This window comes from Octodon degus, unplaced genomic scaffold, assembly GCF_000260255.1.
Source record: "Octodon degus isolate 3935 unplaced genomic scaffold, OctDeg1.0 scaffold00027, whole genome shotgun sequence".
NCBI classification, from domain to species: Eukaryota; Metazoa; Chordata; class Mammalia; order Rodentia; family Octodontidae; genus Octodon; species Octodon degus.
In genome coordinates this window covers 14,929,650-14,949,516 of record NW_004524603.1, presented here as the reverse complement: position 1 = coordinate 14,949,516, position 19,867 = coordinate 14,929,650, and the positions used below count along the sequence as shown (strand labels likewise).

Sequence of the window (19,867 nt, the reverse complement as noted above, 5' to 3'; positions counted from 1 at the left end):
CCTCTCAGTGTCCCCTTCTTCTCGTTTCTTTGTGCCCTCTGAGGGTTGCCTATTTCCAGCTCAGTCGATAACAGACTTGTTTGGTTTTCAGACATCTTTTTTTTTTTGTCAGATCATCTCTTTATTGATATATTTTCTTTTGCCTCTTAGCTAGCTGGACACTCGACAACGCCATTGTTGATGTCATGAGGGTGCCTGCTGTCCACGTTGCAGTCCACAGACTGGGCGGTCTCCAGGATCTCCTTAATGGTTCTGGAAAGTTCTCTGGCTAAAGACCTGTGCCGCATCTGTCGGGCAATGTTGACAATCTCATCAAAAGTGATATTTCCGCTGTGTTTAATATTTTTCTGCTTCTTTCTGTCTCTTGGCGGCTCCTTGAGGGCTTTGATGATCAGGGCAGAGGCAGGAGGCACCACCTCGGTCTGAGCCTGTCTGTTCTGAATGGTCAGTTTCACCGTGATCCGCAGGCCCTTCCAGTTACCAGTTGCCTTGGCGATGTCATCCCCCACTTTTTTTGGAGGCAGACCCAAGGGACCGATCTTGGGGGCTAGGGCAGACGCGCCAAGTTCACCACTGGTGCACCTCAGGTACACGACTTTAATCTCGCTGGGGTCGAACTTGGGTGGCATGCTGGAGGTGGCTGGTGTCGGATGAACCCGGATTCGGGACGACCAAAGAAAGTTGCACCTTAGCCTCCTCCTAGCCGAAAGCTGAAAGCTCAGACATCTTTTGTGTCAAAACAGCCCCTGGATACCTTATGTGTTCCCTTTTGTACTCAGCATCTAAAAATGCTTCTCTACAGTGATGAAAAAAATCAGGCACATTTCGCTGCAGCATAGGTTAGCATGGGTCCTTGAAGAAACAAACCCGAAAATGTGCTTAACTGATTATTATTTATGCCAGAAACAGGAGCAGAGAGTTTGTCACATTGATACTGCAGGAGGCCGAGGTGGAGGGGGTCGTCTGCAGAGCAGTGTTCCGGTGCCTGTGAGGAGAGTGAGAGAATTGCTGGGGTCAGATGTTGTTTTATGAGACCCACATCACTGCCGCTGCCCAGAGGACAAGGACTTGTCTGTTGGCTGTTGTGCGACAGAGCAGAAGCTGGGCCACATTCTCTAAAATTAGCCTCATTTGCTTTCTGTTGTCACAAACAAGAAGCCTTCCAGGAGGATGTTTGTCATGGCCCCCAGTGACCGAGAAATGTCAATTACAATTAAACGCCAGGCCCTGAGCTGTAGTAACCACATTGCTCCGCAGGACAAGACAATGACCACACATGCCATTTTTGGTACTGAATTAGAATGAGAGTCCAGGTCTGTCCTGTGGAAGTCAGCAGGACCCCGTGGCCATGTTTAGAGAAGCTGCCACCAGCTGCCCAGGGTAGTGAGCTGCATGCCTGGCTGCCCATTGCAGGGGTGCCTGGAGGCAGGGATTGTGCTGTTGTGTTCATTCACATGTCCTGGGCACTTAGCGTAGTCCTGGCAACTGGGAGATGCCCAGGAAAAGGGCATCGAGTGAATGAACTGTTTACGACCAAGGAGGTCCAACCTTCCCATTCACTGCAGCCATAAGGGGCTGAAAATACCCAGTATACTGCATAATAAACATTCGTGTTTCCTGATGTACTACTTCATTTTTCCTAGTGAAATTTATATTCTTTTTTTTTTTTTGCGGAACCAGGGATTGAACTCAGACCCTTGCACTTGCCAGGGAAGCATTTATTCCACTGAGCCATCTCCCTGGCCCCAGAAATTTGAGTGAAAAGCTTCCAAATCCAGGTCATAGGCACACGTTGGATTTAGTGGAGTCTTGAGTCTATTTTTTTTTTTTTTTGGCGGAACCAGGGATTGAACTCAGGCCCTTGTGCTTGCCAGGGAAGCGCTTATTCCACTGAGCCATCTCCCTGGCCCCGAAACTTATATTATTTAAAATAATTTTTTGAGTAGAGGATGCACACAGTAAAGAATGCAGATATGCAAGCAAACAGGTCAGCTAAATTTTACACACACATACACCCATGTCAGTAGCTCTGAGGTCAAGTAAAGATCACTTGCAACACTCAAGAACATTCATACTTCCAGCCAGAAACTTCTGCCAAATACAATCACTATTTTAACTTTTTCTTTTTTTTTTTTCTTTCCAGGCAGGGTCTCACTTTGCAGTTCAGGCTGGCCTTGAACTCGCTTGCTAGCCAAGGCTGGTTGTGAACTCTAAGCGATTCTCTTGCCTCAGCCTTCCAAGGGCTGGAATTACAGGCATGTGTCACCATGCCCGGCCTCTTTTGACTTCTTTAGGTTGATTTTTCCTGTTCTTGAATGTCATATAAATGAGATTACATTGTATGTGTTTTTTTTTTTTTAATGTCTGGCCTCTTTCACTCAATATTATGTCTGTGAGATTCATCCATGATGTTAATTGCTATGTAGCAGCAGTTTGTTCTTTTTATTGCAGGGAGATATTCCATTATGTGAATATACTATAATTTATTTATCCATTTTACTATTTGGGTAGTTTCCAGTTTGGGCTGTTATGAGTGAAACTATTATGAATGTTTTTCCTCATATCTTTAATTGCACATATATTCTTAAAGTTTGTGTTTCTCTTATAAGAAATGAGGGAAAGGAGAGAAATAATGATAATAATAACAGAAGCTTATTGAAAACTTACTGTATGTCAGGAATTATAGTAAGCAATTAACTAAGTGCTCTGTAGCCATAGCTTATGTATGCCTTTCATCACGATAAAAGTCTGTCCTCCAATTTCTTACCTTAATTAGAAAAAAATTAAAAGCAAGATGACCTTTTAAGTACAAATTGAGTATATACATAGTAAATCAGCATTTGAAATGATTGAATTTGAACATTTTTGCCTATTTTACAGTTGACCCTCTCTCCATGCTGCCATCCTACTCCTATTAGAGTAGGAGCTTAAAAGATTTGGGGGTGAATTTCTAGCACCCAGGCCTTAGTCGGTATGCTTACTTACAAGAGAGCTGTTTTCTTTTTCTTTTTTTTTTACCCAAAATAATTTTCTTTTATTTTAGAACATACCAGAATATATATTTTAATACAGTAGATCTATGGCATGATTGGTTGGCTGACAGTGACCTGCAAGATCATTTTATGGGGCTCATTTTTTTCAATAAACATAACATATCAGTAGTTGCCTTTTTCTCTACATCCTTTCATAAGTAGACAGTGAAATTTCCCAGATGAATGACATATTACAAAAGACACATTGAAAAGTAAATATAAAAATCTGTCTGTGTCCTATTGAGAAAATTGTCTTGAATATTTTCTTTTTCTTTTTTTTAAAGAATGATAAACTCAAAGCCTTTATATATTTTTTTAAGTCAATTTTCTTTTTTTTCCCATAATTTTATTGATAAACAAATAGCAATGAGACAGTTTCAAATAAAGTTGGTAGGACAGTTTCAATAATTAACACATTGCATACGTTCTTCCTAGTGGTTAATTGCTGTACAAGATGTGGACATGATCTCCTATCTACAAACACCATTAGAACAAATCCCTCTATTCATTAAGAGAATGTAATTATATATCTATCCTAACCACTTTGAATACACAGATACAAAATGCACATTCATCTGTATCCCCTTTTTTTGTTAAGTTCCGTTATTTGAATATTGTAGGTGAGTTAACTCAGCAAAATATTATAAAAGAGTCCAGTAGCCCATAATAGTATTGGGTCTTCCGCTTGACTGGCAATGTCAGAAATTGTTGACCTGAGTCCCCTACAGCTCAACATAACAGCATGGCTTTACTTCTTATATTTCGTTTTTATATTTTTCTGCTGGGTGGTTAAGACCAAGGTAAAGCAGGACCTATGCAACAAGAGTTGTAGCTTTTTGGTCTGATAAGGTCAGTGAAATCCCCTCAGGATTTATCCTGAGATCCTGTACTTCAGATTGTAGAACCTTTGTCAGTGTCAGCCATGTGGATGAGTCACGGCCATTGCTTGGCCAATGTGCTAAGAGAGCTGTTTTCTTTGTAAGCAAGTTGCTTTTGAATATCAGAAGGCATTTGTCACAAAAATTCTCTTGGACTAACAGATCCACACACTGTTCCTGTTGACCTTGAATGCTGAGAGCCGCCTCCAAGATGCTGTATATGCTTAACTTCTAAGAGATCAGCTCTTGTGGTTCCGTTGTTTGCTGGTGTTTTTTGTGTCCTCTTTATTGTCAAGTCTGTATTAATTTAAATGTAAAAAGTTGAGTCTTCAGTAATGTAGCATAACACACCTGGATCTAAGCTGTTCTATTTGATGTCATCTGATGCAAACAAGATACAAAATTTCTGTCACTCTACACGTGCCCTCCTCCATTCTCTACCTTTCTGCAGGCCTGGGCAATGCCAGATCTGATTTCCTTCAGTGTAGATTAGACTTGCCAGCTTCTCTTGGCCTTTATGCCAATGGCACATTCCAGATGGACTCTGGTGACTCAATTCTCTTGCCTTTCTGTGGTGCTTCAGATTCATCCTTATGAATATCTTGTTCTTGAGTCATATTCCATTGTATGGCTTGTTCACAATTTGTTTATCTAAGCAAACATTGTTGATAGACATTGGGTAGTAGGGTAGTTTCCACTTTGGGGATAATTTTAATACTTTTTTTTTTTTTTGTGGTATAAGGGATCAAACTCAAGATCTTGCACTTGCCAGGCAAGCACTTATTCCACTGAGCTATCTCCCCTAATTTTAATACTTTTAAAAGTGAAAAAAATATACACAAGATAGCTAAGATAATTGTACTAATTTCTATTGGTTTACTGAAAGGAATATTTACTGCCTAATTGTTTGCTCAATCTTATATGCCTAGGGCCAGCCAAATGGCTCAGCAGATTAAAGTGCCTGCAAGCAGGCGTAGGGGTGGGTATTGATCCCCAGGCCTGCCGTGCTAGCCCTGCCCCCAGGGGGCTCTGAGATGGCAACTGAGACTGGGCGTGGTGGTGTGTGCCTGTAATCCCAGCTCTTGGGAGGCTGTAAACAGGCGGATCACTACAAGTCTGACCTAGTAGTGAGACCCTGAACACTGTGTAGACCCCTCCCTAAAATCAAAAAGAAAAAAAATTATATGCCTATATCTGGTAATCTGAACAACTACTTTGAAGATAACATTATGCAATATGACAATCATTGTTAATTTCTTATCATCTTGTTTTGAAATTCTGTATCATCTTTATTCTCTTTGAAGCATTTTTTAAAAAAATGTACTGAATTTGTTATGAACATTTTTTAAAAAATCTTTTATTTATTTATTTGGTATAGAGTCTTGCTATAGCTTGGACTTGTAGAGATCCTCTTGTTTCAACTTCCCCAGTGCTGGGATTACAGGTGTGCACCACCACGCCTGGTTTCGGTGGCCTGCACAGTACCAGGGATTAAACCCAGGTCCTTCCATTTGCTAGGCAGACACTTAGGCTGCTGAGCTGTCTCCCTGGCCCATGAAGATTTTTTTTAAGGAGGGGATCTTGCTACATTGTCCAAACTGGCTCCAATCTCCTGGACTCTTGCTACCCACTTGCCTCAGTCTTCCTCATAGCTGGGACCATAGGAGGTGCCACCATCCCTCGTGTTGTGAGTGTTTTTGTTCAACTCTTTTTGTTGACAGGATTTCACTTCTCTTAGGTGAATACTTAGGGATGGTATTCTGTAGTAAGTGTACATTTAACCTTATAAGAAACTGGCAGTTCTCAGAAGTGGCCAAACTATTTTCTATTTCCAACATGGTATGGAAATTTCAGTTGCTTTTTGTCTTTCCAGGCATTTGGTCCTGGCATGCAGCTCTGTTTTAACAAATTCTCATTTTGCCCAACATTTGTCTTGATATAATTTCCTTCTTTTCCCTCTTTCACGTACACTTTGGGCCTCTACTCATAGCCCTGGGCCTTCTGTTAGGTGAAGCTGAGGATCTCTTTCTCTGTTCTTATCATGAACCCTCTCTGTGGGTTTGGTGTTGCTTACTGGAGAAAATAAAATTCTCTCCTCCTCCCAGCTCTCCCTGTCCTGGGTTGGCAGCTCTTAAGTTCTTCTTAGATCTCTAAGGCCACATGACCATTTTCTATTGCAATTCTGGCTTTCACAAAATTTAGCCAGAAAGCAAGCTCTGTAAGCGTAGAAAGTGTCTGATCTCATCACTGTTACTATATATCTTCAGCTTCCAGAGCAGTGCTGGCTTATAATAATATTTATTTAATGAATATGTTTAAAAACTATGCAAGTAAACATGTTGTACTATAATAACATGTAGTGATTTATATATTAGGAGTTTCTAATACAGCCAAAGTGAATATTTTGTTTTTCTTTTCCCTTAAGACAAGATGGAATATGGTTTGGTAAAGAGAATATGGAAATAACTAAGGAAAATAGACAGAAGTTAATGATAAATGGGGCTTTTGTGTTGACTCATATTTGGTTGGCCATGTGGTGTATGGAAAAAGGCTACAAAAATCTCTCCCACCAGATTGGCAGAACGCCTAAAATGTATATTTGTAAAGACTTGTTTCTTGGCTTAAGATATTCTCATTTTCATAAGATTTCTTTTAAAATTCAAATTTTGAAGGAAAAAGTCATATGCATACATTTAGGGGATTGGTTTAAGTGGTTACATTGCCAGCTCCTCTATCAGTCTGGGGAAGGAAGACACAGGAAATGACAAACTGGCCCAGGTGGGTGTGTCCAGGCCTTGCTTTCTGAGGGGCAGGGAGGAGGAGGAGGGAGGAGGGGGAGGGAGGGGGAGGGGCACGATCGGTCATGACCAGTGAGCGAGGGGTGGATGCGGACGTAGCACTGACTTGGGCATTGGAGTGTAGTAGAGAGGACATGGAAGAAAAAGCAGGACCTCTTTCACAATTCAGTCCAGCTGTTAAGGATGAGAGTTCTGTGTAGAAAAGACAGAAGTGGCCTCCTGCTTTCCTTCAGGGCTAAAATCGTGTACAAAAGCGGACTTCTGTGTTTTCAGGAAGGTATTGTCCTCAGGGATACCACACATTGTGAAAGCCCGAGGAAAACTTCGCTTTCAGTCGTAATCTTCAGTGGACTATTCTCAACATTTTCTAGGTGTTCTTTGAGTTTTTCTCTTCTCTCCTCATTGTGACACGATCGCCTTCATTCCAGTAACTGTCTGAAGATGAATCTGGCCTCACCTTTACTTATGCCTTTCCAGTCCCCTCTTGGCTTCTGTCCTCACTCAGCAAAACTGAAGAGAACTCCAACTTTTATCCCCAGTATTTCCTTTCCTGTTCGCTTTTGAACATTGATAATAATAAAATATTCCATAATTGGACTGGTACATAAAATGGCTGTACTAATGAGACTCTGTTCCTTTCATTATTTCTTCTGCTCTTAATGTCAGGTCCTTCTCCTTCCAACAGTTTTAGATTTACTAAAAAAAAAAAAAAAAAAAAACAACAAAAAAACCCCAAAAAACTGAGTAGCAAGTACAGAGAACTCCTAGATAGCCTCGGTCTTCAGTTTTCTCTGCGATATTGATATCTCACATTACAGGAGCACATTTGTTTTGATTCATGAACTCAGGCTGACTTACCAGTGTTGACTAATTTCTATCCAGAGTCGACTCACCTCTATAGTTGATTCGGGTTTTTCTGCTTTCACCCAGTATCCACTTGTTGTTGTAGGGTCCCACCCAAGATACCATATTACAATTAGTTTTCATGTCTTCTTGGGTTCCTTCTGGTTGTGATGGTTACTCAGACTTTGTTTCTGATGACCTTGACAGTTTTGAGGGGTACTGGTCAGGAACATTGTAGAAAATAAAGCATGCTTCTGTCACTTATTCAGGATGTGTCCTGTCAACATGAGGCCTGGTTAGCCTTGTTGACTTTGGACCTGGCTCCATCATGTCTGTCAGATGTCTCTTCTGTACAGCTAATCTTTCTTCCCTTTCCATTCTGGACTCTTCAGAGGAAGTTGCTAAGTATAGCCTACTCCTGAGGAGTAGAGAGTTTTGCGCTCCTTTTTTTAGGATGGTATACCTACATAAATTGCTTTGAAGTTTTATACAAGAGGAGCTTGTCTCTTTTCCATTTATTAATATAGCCAATAATTTATTCATATCAATATGAACTAATGCATATTTATTTTGTATTTTGGGTTATAATAAAATTTGACTTTGTTTTTTTTTTTATTTCAGAAGCTGTTGATTCATTGCTTTCAGCTGTGTGATTTCCACTTTGTTCTGTGTTAGTGTCCTCTGCACTTGTTACGGGTGGGCTTGGGTTCTGAGGTTGCATTTTGTTCCTTCTCGTCATTTTGTGTAGCACTGTCTTCTGCCCTTTGTTGTAGATCTTTGCTGTAGTTATAACCTTCGCACGTATTGAAGTTCAGGTGCAGCTCTACAAAGTTTGGACTTATCCAGCTGCGTCTGGCTTAGGTCTGGCTGCTGTGCTCAGCTCCTTCCCACTGCTGCCCTTGAGAGTGAATATGTTGTGCCCCTGGGCTAGGACTGGGTCTGGGGGTTCCCGGAACTCGGCAGCTTGACTTTGTTTTATTGCTCCAGTTCTTTTATTTTTTGAAACAGGGTCTCACTATGCAGTTCAGGTTGGCCTTGAACTCACTCTGAGGTCCGGGCTGGTCTCTAACTCAGCGATCCTCTTGCCTTGGCCTTTCTCCCAAGCTCTGGGATTGCAGAGGTACACCATTACACCTAGCTATTGTTCCAGTTCTCCCAAATTTGGCCACTGGATCTCTGTGATCCTTTGACCTTGCCCCTCCCATATGTATGTGTGAGTTTAGAGCCTTCTTGCCTTCTGCTGTTACCTGATATCCAGAACGGTCTTGTATATTTTCTGTTCTGGCCTTAAAATCAGGATTCTTTTTCTGGGATCCCTGGCTCCTTTCTCTGGAGCATTGGAAGCCAAAGTCCAAGCATGAGGCACACTTACTACAACCAAAGTTTTTCCTGTTCATGTTATTATAATTCAGATTCTTTAATTTATAACATAAATTACACAGTGCATTATATATTTGCTTGATTCTTATATTGATTAGTTTTCCCATTGCTGGGACAAAGTGCCTGGCACACATACTTTAAAAGAGGGAATGGGTTGTTCAGCTCGTGGTATTGGTCTAGGGTCACCACCTCCACTGCTGGGGCCTGAAGCAATCACCATGGCACCAGAGTATTGGGGAGCAAAGCTGTTTACTTCATGGATGTCAGGAAGTGGGGGACAGCAGGGCAAGAGCTCAAGAGAAGAAGGGGCAGGATAGAGTCCTCATGGCCACGCCTTGCGACTCACCTGGAAGCAGGCTCTGTCCATTTCCTGTGTGTCTCTCAAGGTAAGCAAGGGCTGGTCAAGGTTAACCATCCAACTTCTTTCTCACTGTCATTGTTGGCTCCATGAACTCAGATGGGACGTTTCCTCCACAGCGCCTAAGTCAGAACTAGCTTTCAAAAACACGCATTGGACGAAAAGGAAAACAAAGAATGACTACACGCAGGGAAGCCGGACTTTCATGGGAAAGCCTTCAATATTCACTCAATAGCTGATGAGTTAAAGCCCACATTTATTATTTTTTAAAATTTTTTATTTCTTTTCCAAATTTCAAGTGTGATCAGTGATTTAACCTTCCTGGGTTTCTATGTGCAAAGCATTAAGGACTGAGTTGGTGAAAAGCTTTATATGAGATCTGGGAAGATAGTTCACTGGCATAAGTGCCTGCCTGGCCAGCACAAGGTCCAGAGTTTGATCCCCAGTACTACATGCTGTGCCAGACCTGGAATTGGGCATGGTGGTGCACACCTGTAATCCCAGTGCTGGGGAGGCTAAGACAGGAGGATCACTATGAATCTGAGCTGCGTAGTGAGAACTTGTATCCAAACAATAAAAATAAATAAATAAATAAATAAATAAGTAAAAGCTTTATATGAAATTGAAGATTCCCTTCATCTATACCACACTTACAAGTTCATTAATTATGATGATGTTTACATTCTAATTCTTGAAGCAGCTTGATATTTAAGCTTTATGATTAGATGCAACGACATCTATGAAGTCAGAACATTGCTTTCTGTAGGTGAGATATCAGGAAACTCTTTTTTACTTGCTTGTAGGTATAATAAAAATAATTTTTTTTAAATGCAAAAAGAAAGAAAGGAAGGAAGGAAAGAAAAGAAAAGAAAAAGGAGAAAGAAAGGCAGGCAGGCAGGCCACAGGCAAAGAAATACAAATTGAGGCACAAAGTAATTGCTAATTTTTCTCTGTTAAAAGTTAAGATTTGTAATAAAGCCAAATATAGGACATGGTAAAGTGCAGAGGGCCGGTGGTGGTGGGGGAGCTGGTGGGGACCTTTTGTAGGCACCATGGTGCCCAGGGACAGATTAGAAGGCTCTCCAGCCTCTGGTGCTTGTCAGTGTAGAGCATACCTGGGAGAGCCTTTTGTCCCCAGGACACAGAACCTAGAGACAGACGAGAGAAGTCTCTCAGTTTAGTCACTGGCTCAGCCACTGCCCTTCACTTAAGGTCACCAGTGGACGCAGGGCACGCTGGGGGATTTGGGTGCACAGGAAGTAGGGGCTCACTCAGCAGTGCAGTTCAAGGTGGAAGCCAGGGCGAAGGGCAGAATACCAGCAGAGCAGACTTAGGGTTGACTCCCATTTGAACCAGGACGGACATCGTAGGGGCTTTCTCTCGTCAACCAAGGCTCACAGCAGGTTGGGGTCTCAGGGACTTTGGAGAGGCTGTGGAGGAGGTTGGTCACATGACTAGGCTCTAGCTAGAGAAGAAACATGGGCCTGATGTTGGGGTCTTTATTTCCCGTTTGACCTTTAGCTCTGGCGTAATTACTTTTTTGAGGATATTACTGAAGGTCACATTAGGTTGCATACTGAGTCAGTCAGTAAGACTCACTCCGGGCCTGTGACTCACAGCTTTGTTCCTATGCAGCAGAAATACCTGTGTTCACTCAGCCCCAATAGGCCTGGGAGCTGGCCCCTGGCTCTGTTCCTGTGCCTTGGGCCGTCTCCCCTTGAGGAGAGGTCGATATTTTCCACTCCTCTCCTCCCACTCACCACAATTTGAGATTCTGTCCCCCAGGAACCTCTCTCTGCCTCCTGGCAGACTTAACCCTTCCTGTCCCTGCTGTGTGTAGCTTTCCTGGCTTCCGAAACCTGTGCAAGGGAGGTTCAGGGCTTCCCCTGGAAAATTTCCTGGACATCCTTGGCTTAGAAGGGCCACTTCATTCCAGGAAGGAAGAAATGGCCTTTGTTTATGTCTTGTCTCATGTGAAAGAAACATCCAAGCTGGCAGCCTTGCCACTCAGCTCATCCACCCCTGAGCCACACAGCTTGTAGGAAAACGCATAGTGTCTCTCCTCTCCAGTTCAACAGTTCTTAAAGGGAAGTGTGTGTGTGATAATTTAAGCGACCCCTTCCCTGGGAAAGTGATTCTGTGGGCTGGGAGCAGCCCATTTTTAGCTGAGATGGGTCTAGTGCAGGAGCTGAGAACTCAGATGCCTTCAGGGGTTGAGGAGAGACTACAATTGCAAGAGCTAGTGAGGGTGGGGCTGCTTGGCTTGTAGCCATTGCAGCTCCTGCACAGTTGCAGTGTGTGAAAGTGTACTCTCCTGGCCAAGCAATGGCCGTGTCCAAGAGCCACAATTTGCAGTTGCACTTCTGCTGCTTCTGGAAAGCCTCAGGCTTGGGAAATTGAGGAAGAAGTATTTACTGGAGCAAGAGCAAAGAAGAGGAGGGGATTAGTTGTTGAGTGCTTACTATGTGCTCAGCATTGATTGCACTCCACATTTTACATGAAGTATTTTGTTTAGTTCTAGAAAAACTCAACAAAGTAAGTATTTAAAAAAAATGTATTTAGTACAGTGTCTACAGGGTCTCACTCTGTAGATCTTTTTTTTTAAAGGGTAGAATTAATATTTTATTGTCATTTATAATCAGATGGCAGTTGGGTATATAGTTTCCATACTTTTTTTTTGTAAATTAAAAAAAAAAAATGAAAGTTTTAAACAGATGTAGTTACGTTCTTCAGAAAGCAGTTAGAGTAACTCATTAGTGGTGGCTTCAAGCTTCTCCTTATTATCGCCGGAAAACTCACTCACCTTCTCCCCCTTTTTAAAAAACTGGAAGGTTGGCATGCACTTGACTTCACAATCTGCAGCAATGTCTTGACAGTCATCCACGTCTACTTCAAGGAACAACACGTTGGAATATTTTTCAGACAGGGAATGAAAGAAAGGCTTGATCATTTTGCAAGGCCCATGCCACGTGGCGGAGAAATCAACTATGTAGATCGGTTTTGCAGTGATCCTCCTGTTTTCAGCCTCCCAAGCACTGGGATTACAGGCGCGCGCCACCACACCCAGTCTCAATCACTGTCTCTGTGTGCCCCGGGGGCAAGGGCAGCATGGCACCCTGGAGTCGAACCCCTGCCGTGGTGCTCTGCCTAAGCAGATGCTTTAGTCTACTGAGCTATCTGGCTGGCTCTCAACAGAGTAAGTATTGATGTACTCAGAGAGATTAGGTAACTTGCTAAGTTTTCAGAGCTGGTGAGTGGCAGAGCTAGGAGGTGGGTTGCATGCCTTTAATGTGTAAGCACTGATATGGGCACACGCCAGCACTGATCCATGCTTCTCCCCAGGGGAAGAAGATGTTCTACTTTCGCACTCAGAACTTCAGGGGCTGCTGCTCTGTAAGTTGCTTCCAGGCAGGGTCTTTCATTGTGAAGTAGGTATGAACACAGACTGCGGAATCCAAAAGCGAAGCTTTACACATGACATTGGACCTTGTGATAGTATGTAGAAGTTGACAATAATCATAGTATCTACCTCCTGCAACTGTTATGGAGAGTAAGGGAGTTTACAAAAGTATATCGCTTGGTGGCTGGTGTGTAGTGACCCTACATTAGCTGCTATTGTTACCATTACTGAAGATCGTGGTGCTTTACTGTGTAACAGCATGAGGCTCAGCCTCATTGGGTCTTAGGGATGCTGGGGGGCGGTGAATATCTCCCAGTAGACTTGTCCGTGGGCGTTCCATTGACCCTTAACCCTTCTACCATCCTCTCATATACCTCTCCTGTTACTTTTTCTCTAAGCTGAAGAAGTTACTCACTGCCTGACTCGGATGTCTGTGACCCATGCTGTGTCTGCATAGAGAATTCTGATTTTTAAGGGAAGTTATGCATTTGCAGTTGGATGAGCATCTGTCTGTGTCTTCTGCATTTATATTTCTGTGAGTGGGCATGTCCATAAGGAATGAAGGTTACAGCCGTTTGCATTTTGGAGTGTGATTTTGCTTGTGTTGGGAGTGTCTGGAGGAGCGATGAAAATGTATACGAGCCGATACACTTGTGTGCCGGTGTCTGATTGGGTGGGGTTTCCTTCCCTTGAATGGAGTCAGTCAGCTTGGGGTTTTGGAGCAGGGACAGTGAGGGAGGGCAAGATCTGGGAGGGAAATAAACTTTCTTCCTCTGCCCCTGCCCCTCCTTCCAATCAAGGAGTACATTTGGGGTGGTGGGAAGTGTGGGTGGTGGTGCAGAGGAGGTGAGGCTGGGGTGACGCCTGGGGTGGCAGGCTGGAAGGAGCTGTGTTTAGCAACTTGACTTTTATCAGAGAAGGAATCTCTGAGCAGGGGGATGCAGCAAGATGCTTACATTTCAAAAATAAAAATGCAGCATGGACATGGATTTGAGGGGTGTGAAGGTGGATACCACGAGACCCCGTGTGAAGCTGTGGGGGAAATCGAGGCAAGAGCTGGAGAGGGTTGTGACACAGGTAAGAGATGAGCTGGGGAGAGAGAGGCTGCAGGGCTGGAGATCAAGTAGTAACGGAGGAGCAGGAGGAGGAGCCTGCTTGGGAGGACCATGTACCCTGGTGCTGGTGGGAAGGAAAGGCAGAGGACTCTGCTAGGGGAAGTGGGGCAGGGATGGAGCTGAAGGTGTGCTAAGTTTGAGGAACTCACAGGACACACAGTGAAATATGCTAAGAGAGCTGTTGGGTCTGAAAGCCTGAATTTTCAGGGAGAAGCATCTAGTTATAGAAGCTAAGTGAAGCTATGGGCAAAAATGAATTTAGTTGCTCAAAGGGACATGAGGAAGGGGGAAGAGAAGAGAACAGCATTGGTCTCTGATGGCCATGGTGACTAATGAACATGCACTGAGTGGTTTAATAACAGCACATTTCTTTTCTTTTTTAAAATTAATTTTATTGAGAAACAAATAGCAATGAGACAGTTTCAAAACTGATTAGTAGGACAGTTTCAATAATTAATACATTGCATATTGTTGTCTTCATAGTGGTTATTCATAGTACAAGATATAGACATGATATCCTGTCCAAACATTATTAGTACAAGGCTTTATTCTCATTGAATTAAGAGAAGGTAGTTGTATATCTATCCTAACTGTTTTGTATATACAGATACAAATGGTCCTTCATTTGTATCCCCCTTTTCTGTTTAGTTTTGTTAGAGATGGGTATTCCATTGTCATTTAAAGATTGTAGGTGTGTGAATTCAGCAAAATATTCCAATATAGTCCAGTAGTCCATAACAGTAGTGGGTCTTCTGTAGGACTGGCAATGTCAAAGTTGTTGACTTGAGTCCTTTATAGCTCAGCATATTAATATGGCTTTACTTTTTATACCTCGATTTTATACTTTTCTGCTGGATGGATAAGACCAAGATAAAGCAAGACCTATATAATAAGAAATGTAACTTTTGTATCTGACAAGGTCAGTCAAATCCCCTCAGGATTTAGCCTGAAACCTTGTACCGCAGTTTGTAGATCCTTTGTCAGTGTCAGTTATGTGGATGAATCACAGCCATTGCTTGACCAGTTTGCTCTCTGTGAAAGCCTGAGTGAATGTTTTCTCTCCATGTGACTCTCCTTAGGCACACTCTACATCATCGATCACTTTCTTCTGTGGCCCCATAATCTTCTTGATCAGAAAATTTGGGACACAACTGAATTACAGAATGTTACAGTACAGGTTCTCCTATGTCCTGAGTCCTCATTGACCTCGAAAGGCTAGGGCCAAAATGTTGGCTGTTCTTGGAGCCCTTCTTTTTCTCTAATTTTTGGTCAGCAAACTTAAGTTGTTAACCCTCCAGAAGAGAAGCTTAATGATATTATTACCCTAGAACATAGGCAGTTGAGCAGCACATTTATTTTCTTATAGCGCTGGAGGTTAAAAAGTCTAAAATGAGTCTTTGGAGGGTTGCAGGACTGTGCTCCTGCTGGAGACCTTGGGGAGAACTATCCCTCACCCTCTTGGGGGCCACTCACATGGCTTGGTTGTGTCCACTTCACTGTGACCTCTGCTTCTGTCATGTCTCCTTGTCTGACACCGACTCTTCTGCCTCTCTTTTGTAAGGATCCCTGTGAGATTTGGTTCACTGAGACAAGTCAGGATTATCTCCCAGTGCAGATCCTTAACCATGTAGAGGAACAAATTAACAGGTCCCTAGGATTAGGACCTGGGGCCATTATGCTGTTTACTGCAAGAACCTAAACAAAACCTCCAAGGTTTACTAACATAAAGGTCCAGACAGGAAGAGGAGCAAGCAAAGGGAGCAGAGATGTTATAGTGGAGAGAACCAGGAAACCACGGCCTTCAGGTTGGACATGGCCTTGGGTAGGAGATGGTCAGAAATTTAAGAAAAGGGAGTGATTGTTTTGTCAAATGCAGCAGGTTCTGCAAAATAAAGAGGGGAAAAATTAATTAATGTTGATGGTCAAGTGATATGGCTTGTGTCTTGATGTACCCCCAAAGCTTCACACAGTCAGGGCTTCTAGAGTTTTTGATTGACTCATGGTCCAATGCTGGTATTAAGGGTGTGAGTGCTACACCCACCCTGGGGCTGGCAGCCTGCATACAATATAAAGGAGGGCAAGAGACTACTTCTTTCTTTTTGCTCTTGTTACCTTTTCTGTTTTCTGTCATCATGAACTGTTGCCCTCTGCTATGTGCCACTCTGCCTTGGAGCCAGCTGAGTATGGACTGAATCCTCTATCTACTGTGAGCTAAGTAGCCCTTTCCCTCCTGAATTCTAAGTAGCATGTATTTTGTTTTGGCAGTAAGAGAAAAGTAACCAAGACAATCAAGAAACCATTCATAAACTCAACAAGTCATTATTGAGCACTTACTTTGTGCCAGGCACTATTCTGGGGGTAGAAAACATAGCAGAGACAAAGGCACAATCCCTGCTGATGTCTTAGATGGGGAAGACAGGAACTAAATTAATAAATAAATGAACAAAACTCATAGTTGTGATTGCTTGGTAAGGCATCAAGTTAGGAAAGGTGTGAAAAAACAAGGTCTGGGAAAACTGAAGAGACCTCATCTAGGCCTATGCTGAGTGACAAAAGTGAGTCATTCCAGTCTTGAGGGTGGCATTCCAAGAAGCAGTTAGAGAAAAGACCCTTCCTTGAGTGGCCCAGCTTGCTGGGGACATAGAGGCCCTTGGTGTAGCTGTACTGTCAGGTTTAGGAAGGCTGTAGGGGACGAGACTGGGAAAAGTTGCAAGTGTGCAAGTAATCATGGCTTAGGGTTTTGAGTGCCATATCAAGAATTTAGCTTTTGTTTAAAGTTTTGTTGTGGGGACTGGTAGTAAAACATAGATACTAATAAAAATGGTTGCAGTGAAAAATGATGTAGGCTTGGATTGGGATTATAGTAATTCTCATGGGTTGAATTGTGTTCCCCCAAAGATATGTTGAAGTCCTGAGCCCTGGGACCTATTAGTGTTTTATTAGGAAAGGTGATCCTTGCAGATGTAGTATGATAAGGTCATACTGAATTGGTAGGCCTGATCCTACATGACTCGTGTTTTTATAAGAAATTTGGACCCGGATACAGAGACACCTGGGGAGAACACTGGGTGGTGACGATTGAGACGTGGAAGGGACCAACACACCTGCAATCCAGGGAATGCCAATGCCACCACCAGAAGCTAAGAGTAGCCAAGGAAGTGTTTTTCCCTCTGTGTTACAGGGTACCATGGCTCTGCTGGCCTCTTGAGTTTTGGACTTCTGTAAGATGACAGACTTTTTGTGTGTTAAGCCATCCAGGTGAGACTCATAGTGATCCTCCTGTTTTCAGCCTCCTCAGTGCAGGGATTAGATTATGGGGTGTGCCACCACGCCTGGTCTTAGTGGCTGGCTCAGCACATCCAGGGGCAGGGCCAGTACAGCATGTGGTGCTGGGGATCAAACTGAAGTACCTGTGCTGGCCTAACTAGGTGCTTAGTCTGCTGAGCTATCTCACTGGACTTTCATCATTTGTTGATGGATTGAAAGTGGGAAGTGAAGGAAAGGGAGCAACTGAGGACAAATGAGATCTATGGCCTGAGTGACTAGGGAGCTGATGATTCTCCTTACTGAGATTAGGAAGACTTTGGGTCAGAGCAAGATGGGGAAGGAAATCAAAAGTTGAAGGGATGAGTCAGAAGCTGAGCCGGAGGTAAAGTCTGAAGGTCATTAGCATATAGATGGCCTTGAAATAATGAGAGTAAATGAAATCACCCAATCACCCGGGAAGCTGAAGTTTCTGGCAACCCTGACTGGCCTTGAAAAGTCCTACTGTGCAGAAAAGGTATTTTCCAACATCAGATACTCTTGACTTTTTGTGGGTTCAAGTGGGGATCTGTACTCTTCCCTTAAATCTCCATGGGTTGAGTTAGCTAGTATATATTTCTTTTCCTTGACCTAGCTAGAAACCTTGGCCACAATGTCTTGAAGTTTCTTTCATTGAGAGATAGAGTCTCTCCCTTCCTCCAAACTTCATCCCTTCCATTGTTTTGGTCTTATGTCTTATTTGACCAATGAATGTGGTTGAAATGATGCTGGGCTAATTTCAGAGCTTTGTTTCTGGAGGCTATAGCTTATGATTCTGTCCCTTGGGCCATTTTGGCCTCCATCTATAGAGGTCTGGGCTCTACCACGCTGGAGAGAGGCCCAGCTGACAGCTGAGAGAACATCTTGGGTCAGACTCGTCAGTGCTGTGTGACTGTAGCCAAATGAGTGAGTTCAAGTCGATTAAGTAGGAGAGCTATCAAGTCAGCCCACAGAGCTGAGGGAGACAGTAAATTGTTGTTTTTAAGCTACGGTTTTTCCAAGAGGTTGGTTGTACCAAGGGACAAACTTGATGTAGAGCTTGTATCCACGTGGGTGGGATAATGTGGAGGGAAAGAGCTGTGTCTTGTTCAGGGTCATAGAAATAAATCACGATTTAACCTAGATGCATGATTAAATGTAAATCTAAAAGGTCATGGAATAATACATCATTCATGAAATGATAAAATGCAGAAGGCCCATTTCAGGGACCAAATGGCACACATGTATCATTCCTTCAACAAATATTTAAGGGTCTGTCCTATGTGATATACCTGGCAGGGGTAGGTAAGAGACACAGAGATGAATAAAGTGAGCACTCTGAATGCTGTCTCAGACACTCATGGGGCTCCTTGTTGAGTGAGTAGCATAGCTGTGTACCAGGAATGGGCATGAATATGGAAAATGTGGTCCTTAATAACAGAGACTGACCCCTCACTAGGTCCCACATATCTTACAGCCATCATCTTATTTAGACCTCATCATGACCCTATGTGGTGGGATAATTCTCCTTAACTCTCCAGATGAGGAAAGTGGGTCTTAAAAAGGATAAGTAGCTGGGCTAGGGTTGCACAGCTGGAAAGGAGTGGATGAGCCACCAGTTATGTCTGCTGATCAGGATTATACTATTTTCATCTGGTGGTGGGTTGACCCTTAACCCTCCACCTGACTGAAAGGCAAGTTGTGTATGTAGATTACAGCGTGGGTTCAGTGAATCCTGTGGTCAGATGGAATTCCTCTACTGGGTTGGAAGTTGCTGAATGTCATAATCATTGTGGAAATGTAGCCCCTAAATCTTGCTCTACAAGTGTAGAATCAAGACCTCAGTAGGGAGAGAAAGGCCAAGCCAGCCCAATGATGGATTCCCATACCATTACTTCTTAATCCATGAAATCTTTAAAGATCTCTCTCCCTGCCAAATCACCCTTAATAGGGAGGGCTGCCCCACTACTGGACACTTTTTCATTGTATCAGGTTTGCAGCATAGCCATGCGGATGGTGGGTGTCACCCACAGGAGAGGAGCTCTTTTACAGGCAGTACCTCTTGCCTCTAAGGTTCCTCCCGTCCATGAGAGCTTCTTCCTGTGGGCTCCACTGCATGGACTTGGCACTGGAGTTCCATCAGGAGAGCTTGCTGCGTGGTGTCTTGGCCACCAGACAGCATGCTGCAGTGGGACTGTGAGCTAGGATAGAAAGAAGGCATGCACAGTGACTCTGGGGATGGAGAGCTCAGTGGCCAGGGTGAGTGGCACTGTGCAGAGCTGGAGCAGCTTGTGGTAGTTACTTCCTGAGAGTTGGGGCCAAGGAGTGAGCACAGATGGAGAGAAGCTTCCAAACAGGGGAAGAGTATGGGGTAAGATACAGGCACCCCAGGCCACATACCCTAGCAGCCAGAGATGACTCTTAGTCCTTGGTCTGGGCTAGGAATGCACTGCTCTATGTGAGAAATCCCTTGGGGTTGTGGCTCGAGGTTGGTGTTGGGCACCATCTCTGCAAAGAAGGGCTTGGGGTTCTGATGCGTCATCCTGAGTTGGCTTCAGGACTTCACCAAAGAGGGGTCACCTCAAAAACAATTACTGCCTCTTTTATTTCTTTGTAACATATTTTCTCGAGTCCTTAGAGCTGAGGGTAGAGGATGGCCATATATCACTTCTACATTACCAGACCAGAATTTGTCCGGACTGGGATACTTGGAGGGTACTGAAATTTTAATTTCCTAAGGTAGCCTTGCCCTCTCATGGCTCCACACATCGTGGACTCAAA

The 19,867-nt window shown here is 43.4% G+C and overlaps 2 protein-coding genes across 2 annotated transcripts in view; one reads left to right on the top strand and one right to left on the bottom strand.

The window, feature by feature from the left end:
* Positions 1–19,867, top strand: part of LOC111816133 (transmembrane protein 178B-like) — a 139,513-nt gene that overhangs the window by 60,438 nt on the left and 59,208 nt on the right. The window lies entirely within an intron of this gene.
* Positions 126–711, bottom strand: LOC101561219 (60S ribosomal protein L12-like). Its single transcript, XM_004629035.2, has one exon. The coding sequence runs from the start codon at positions 627–629 to the stop codon at positions 147–149; it is 483 nt and encodes a 160-aa protein (XP_004629092.1). The 5' UTR covers positions 630–711; the 3' UTR covers positions 126–146.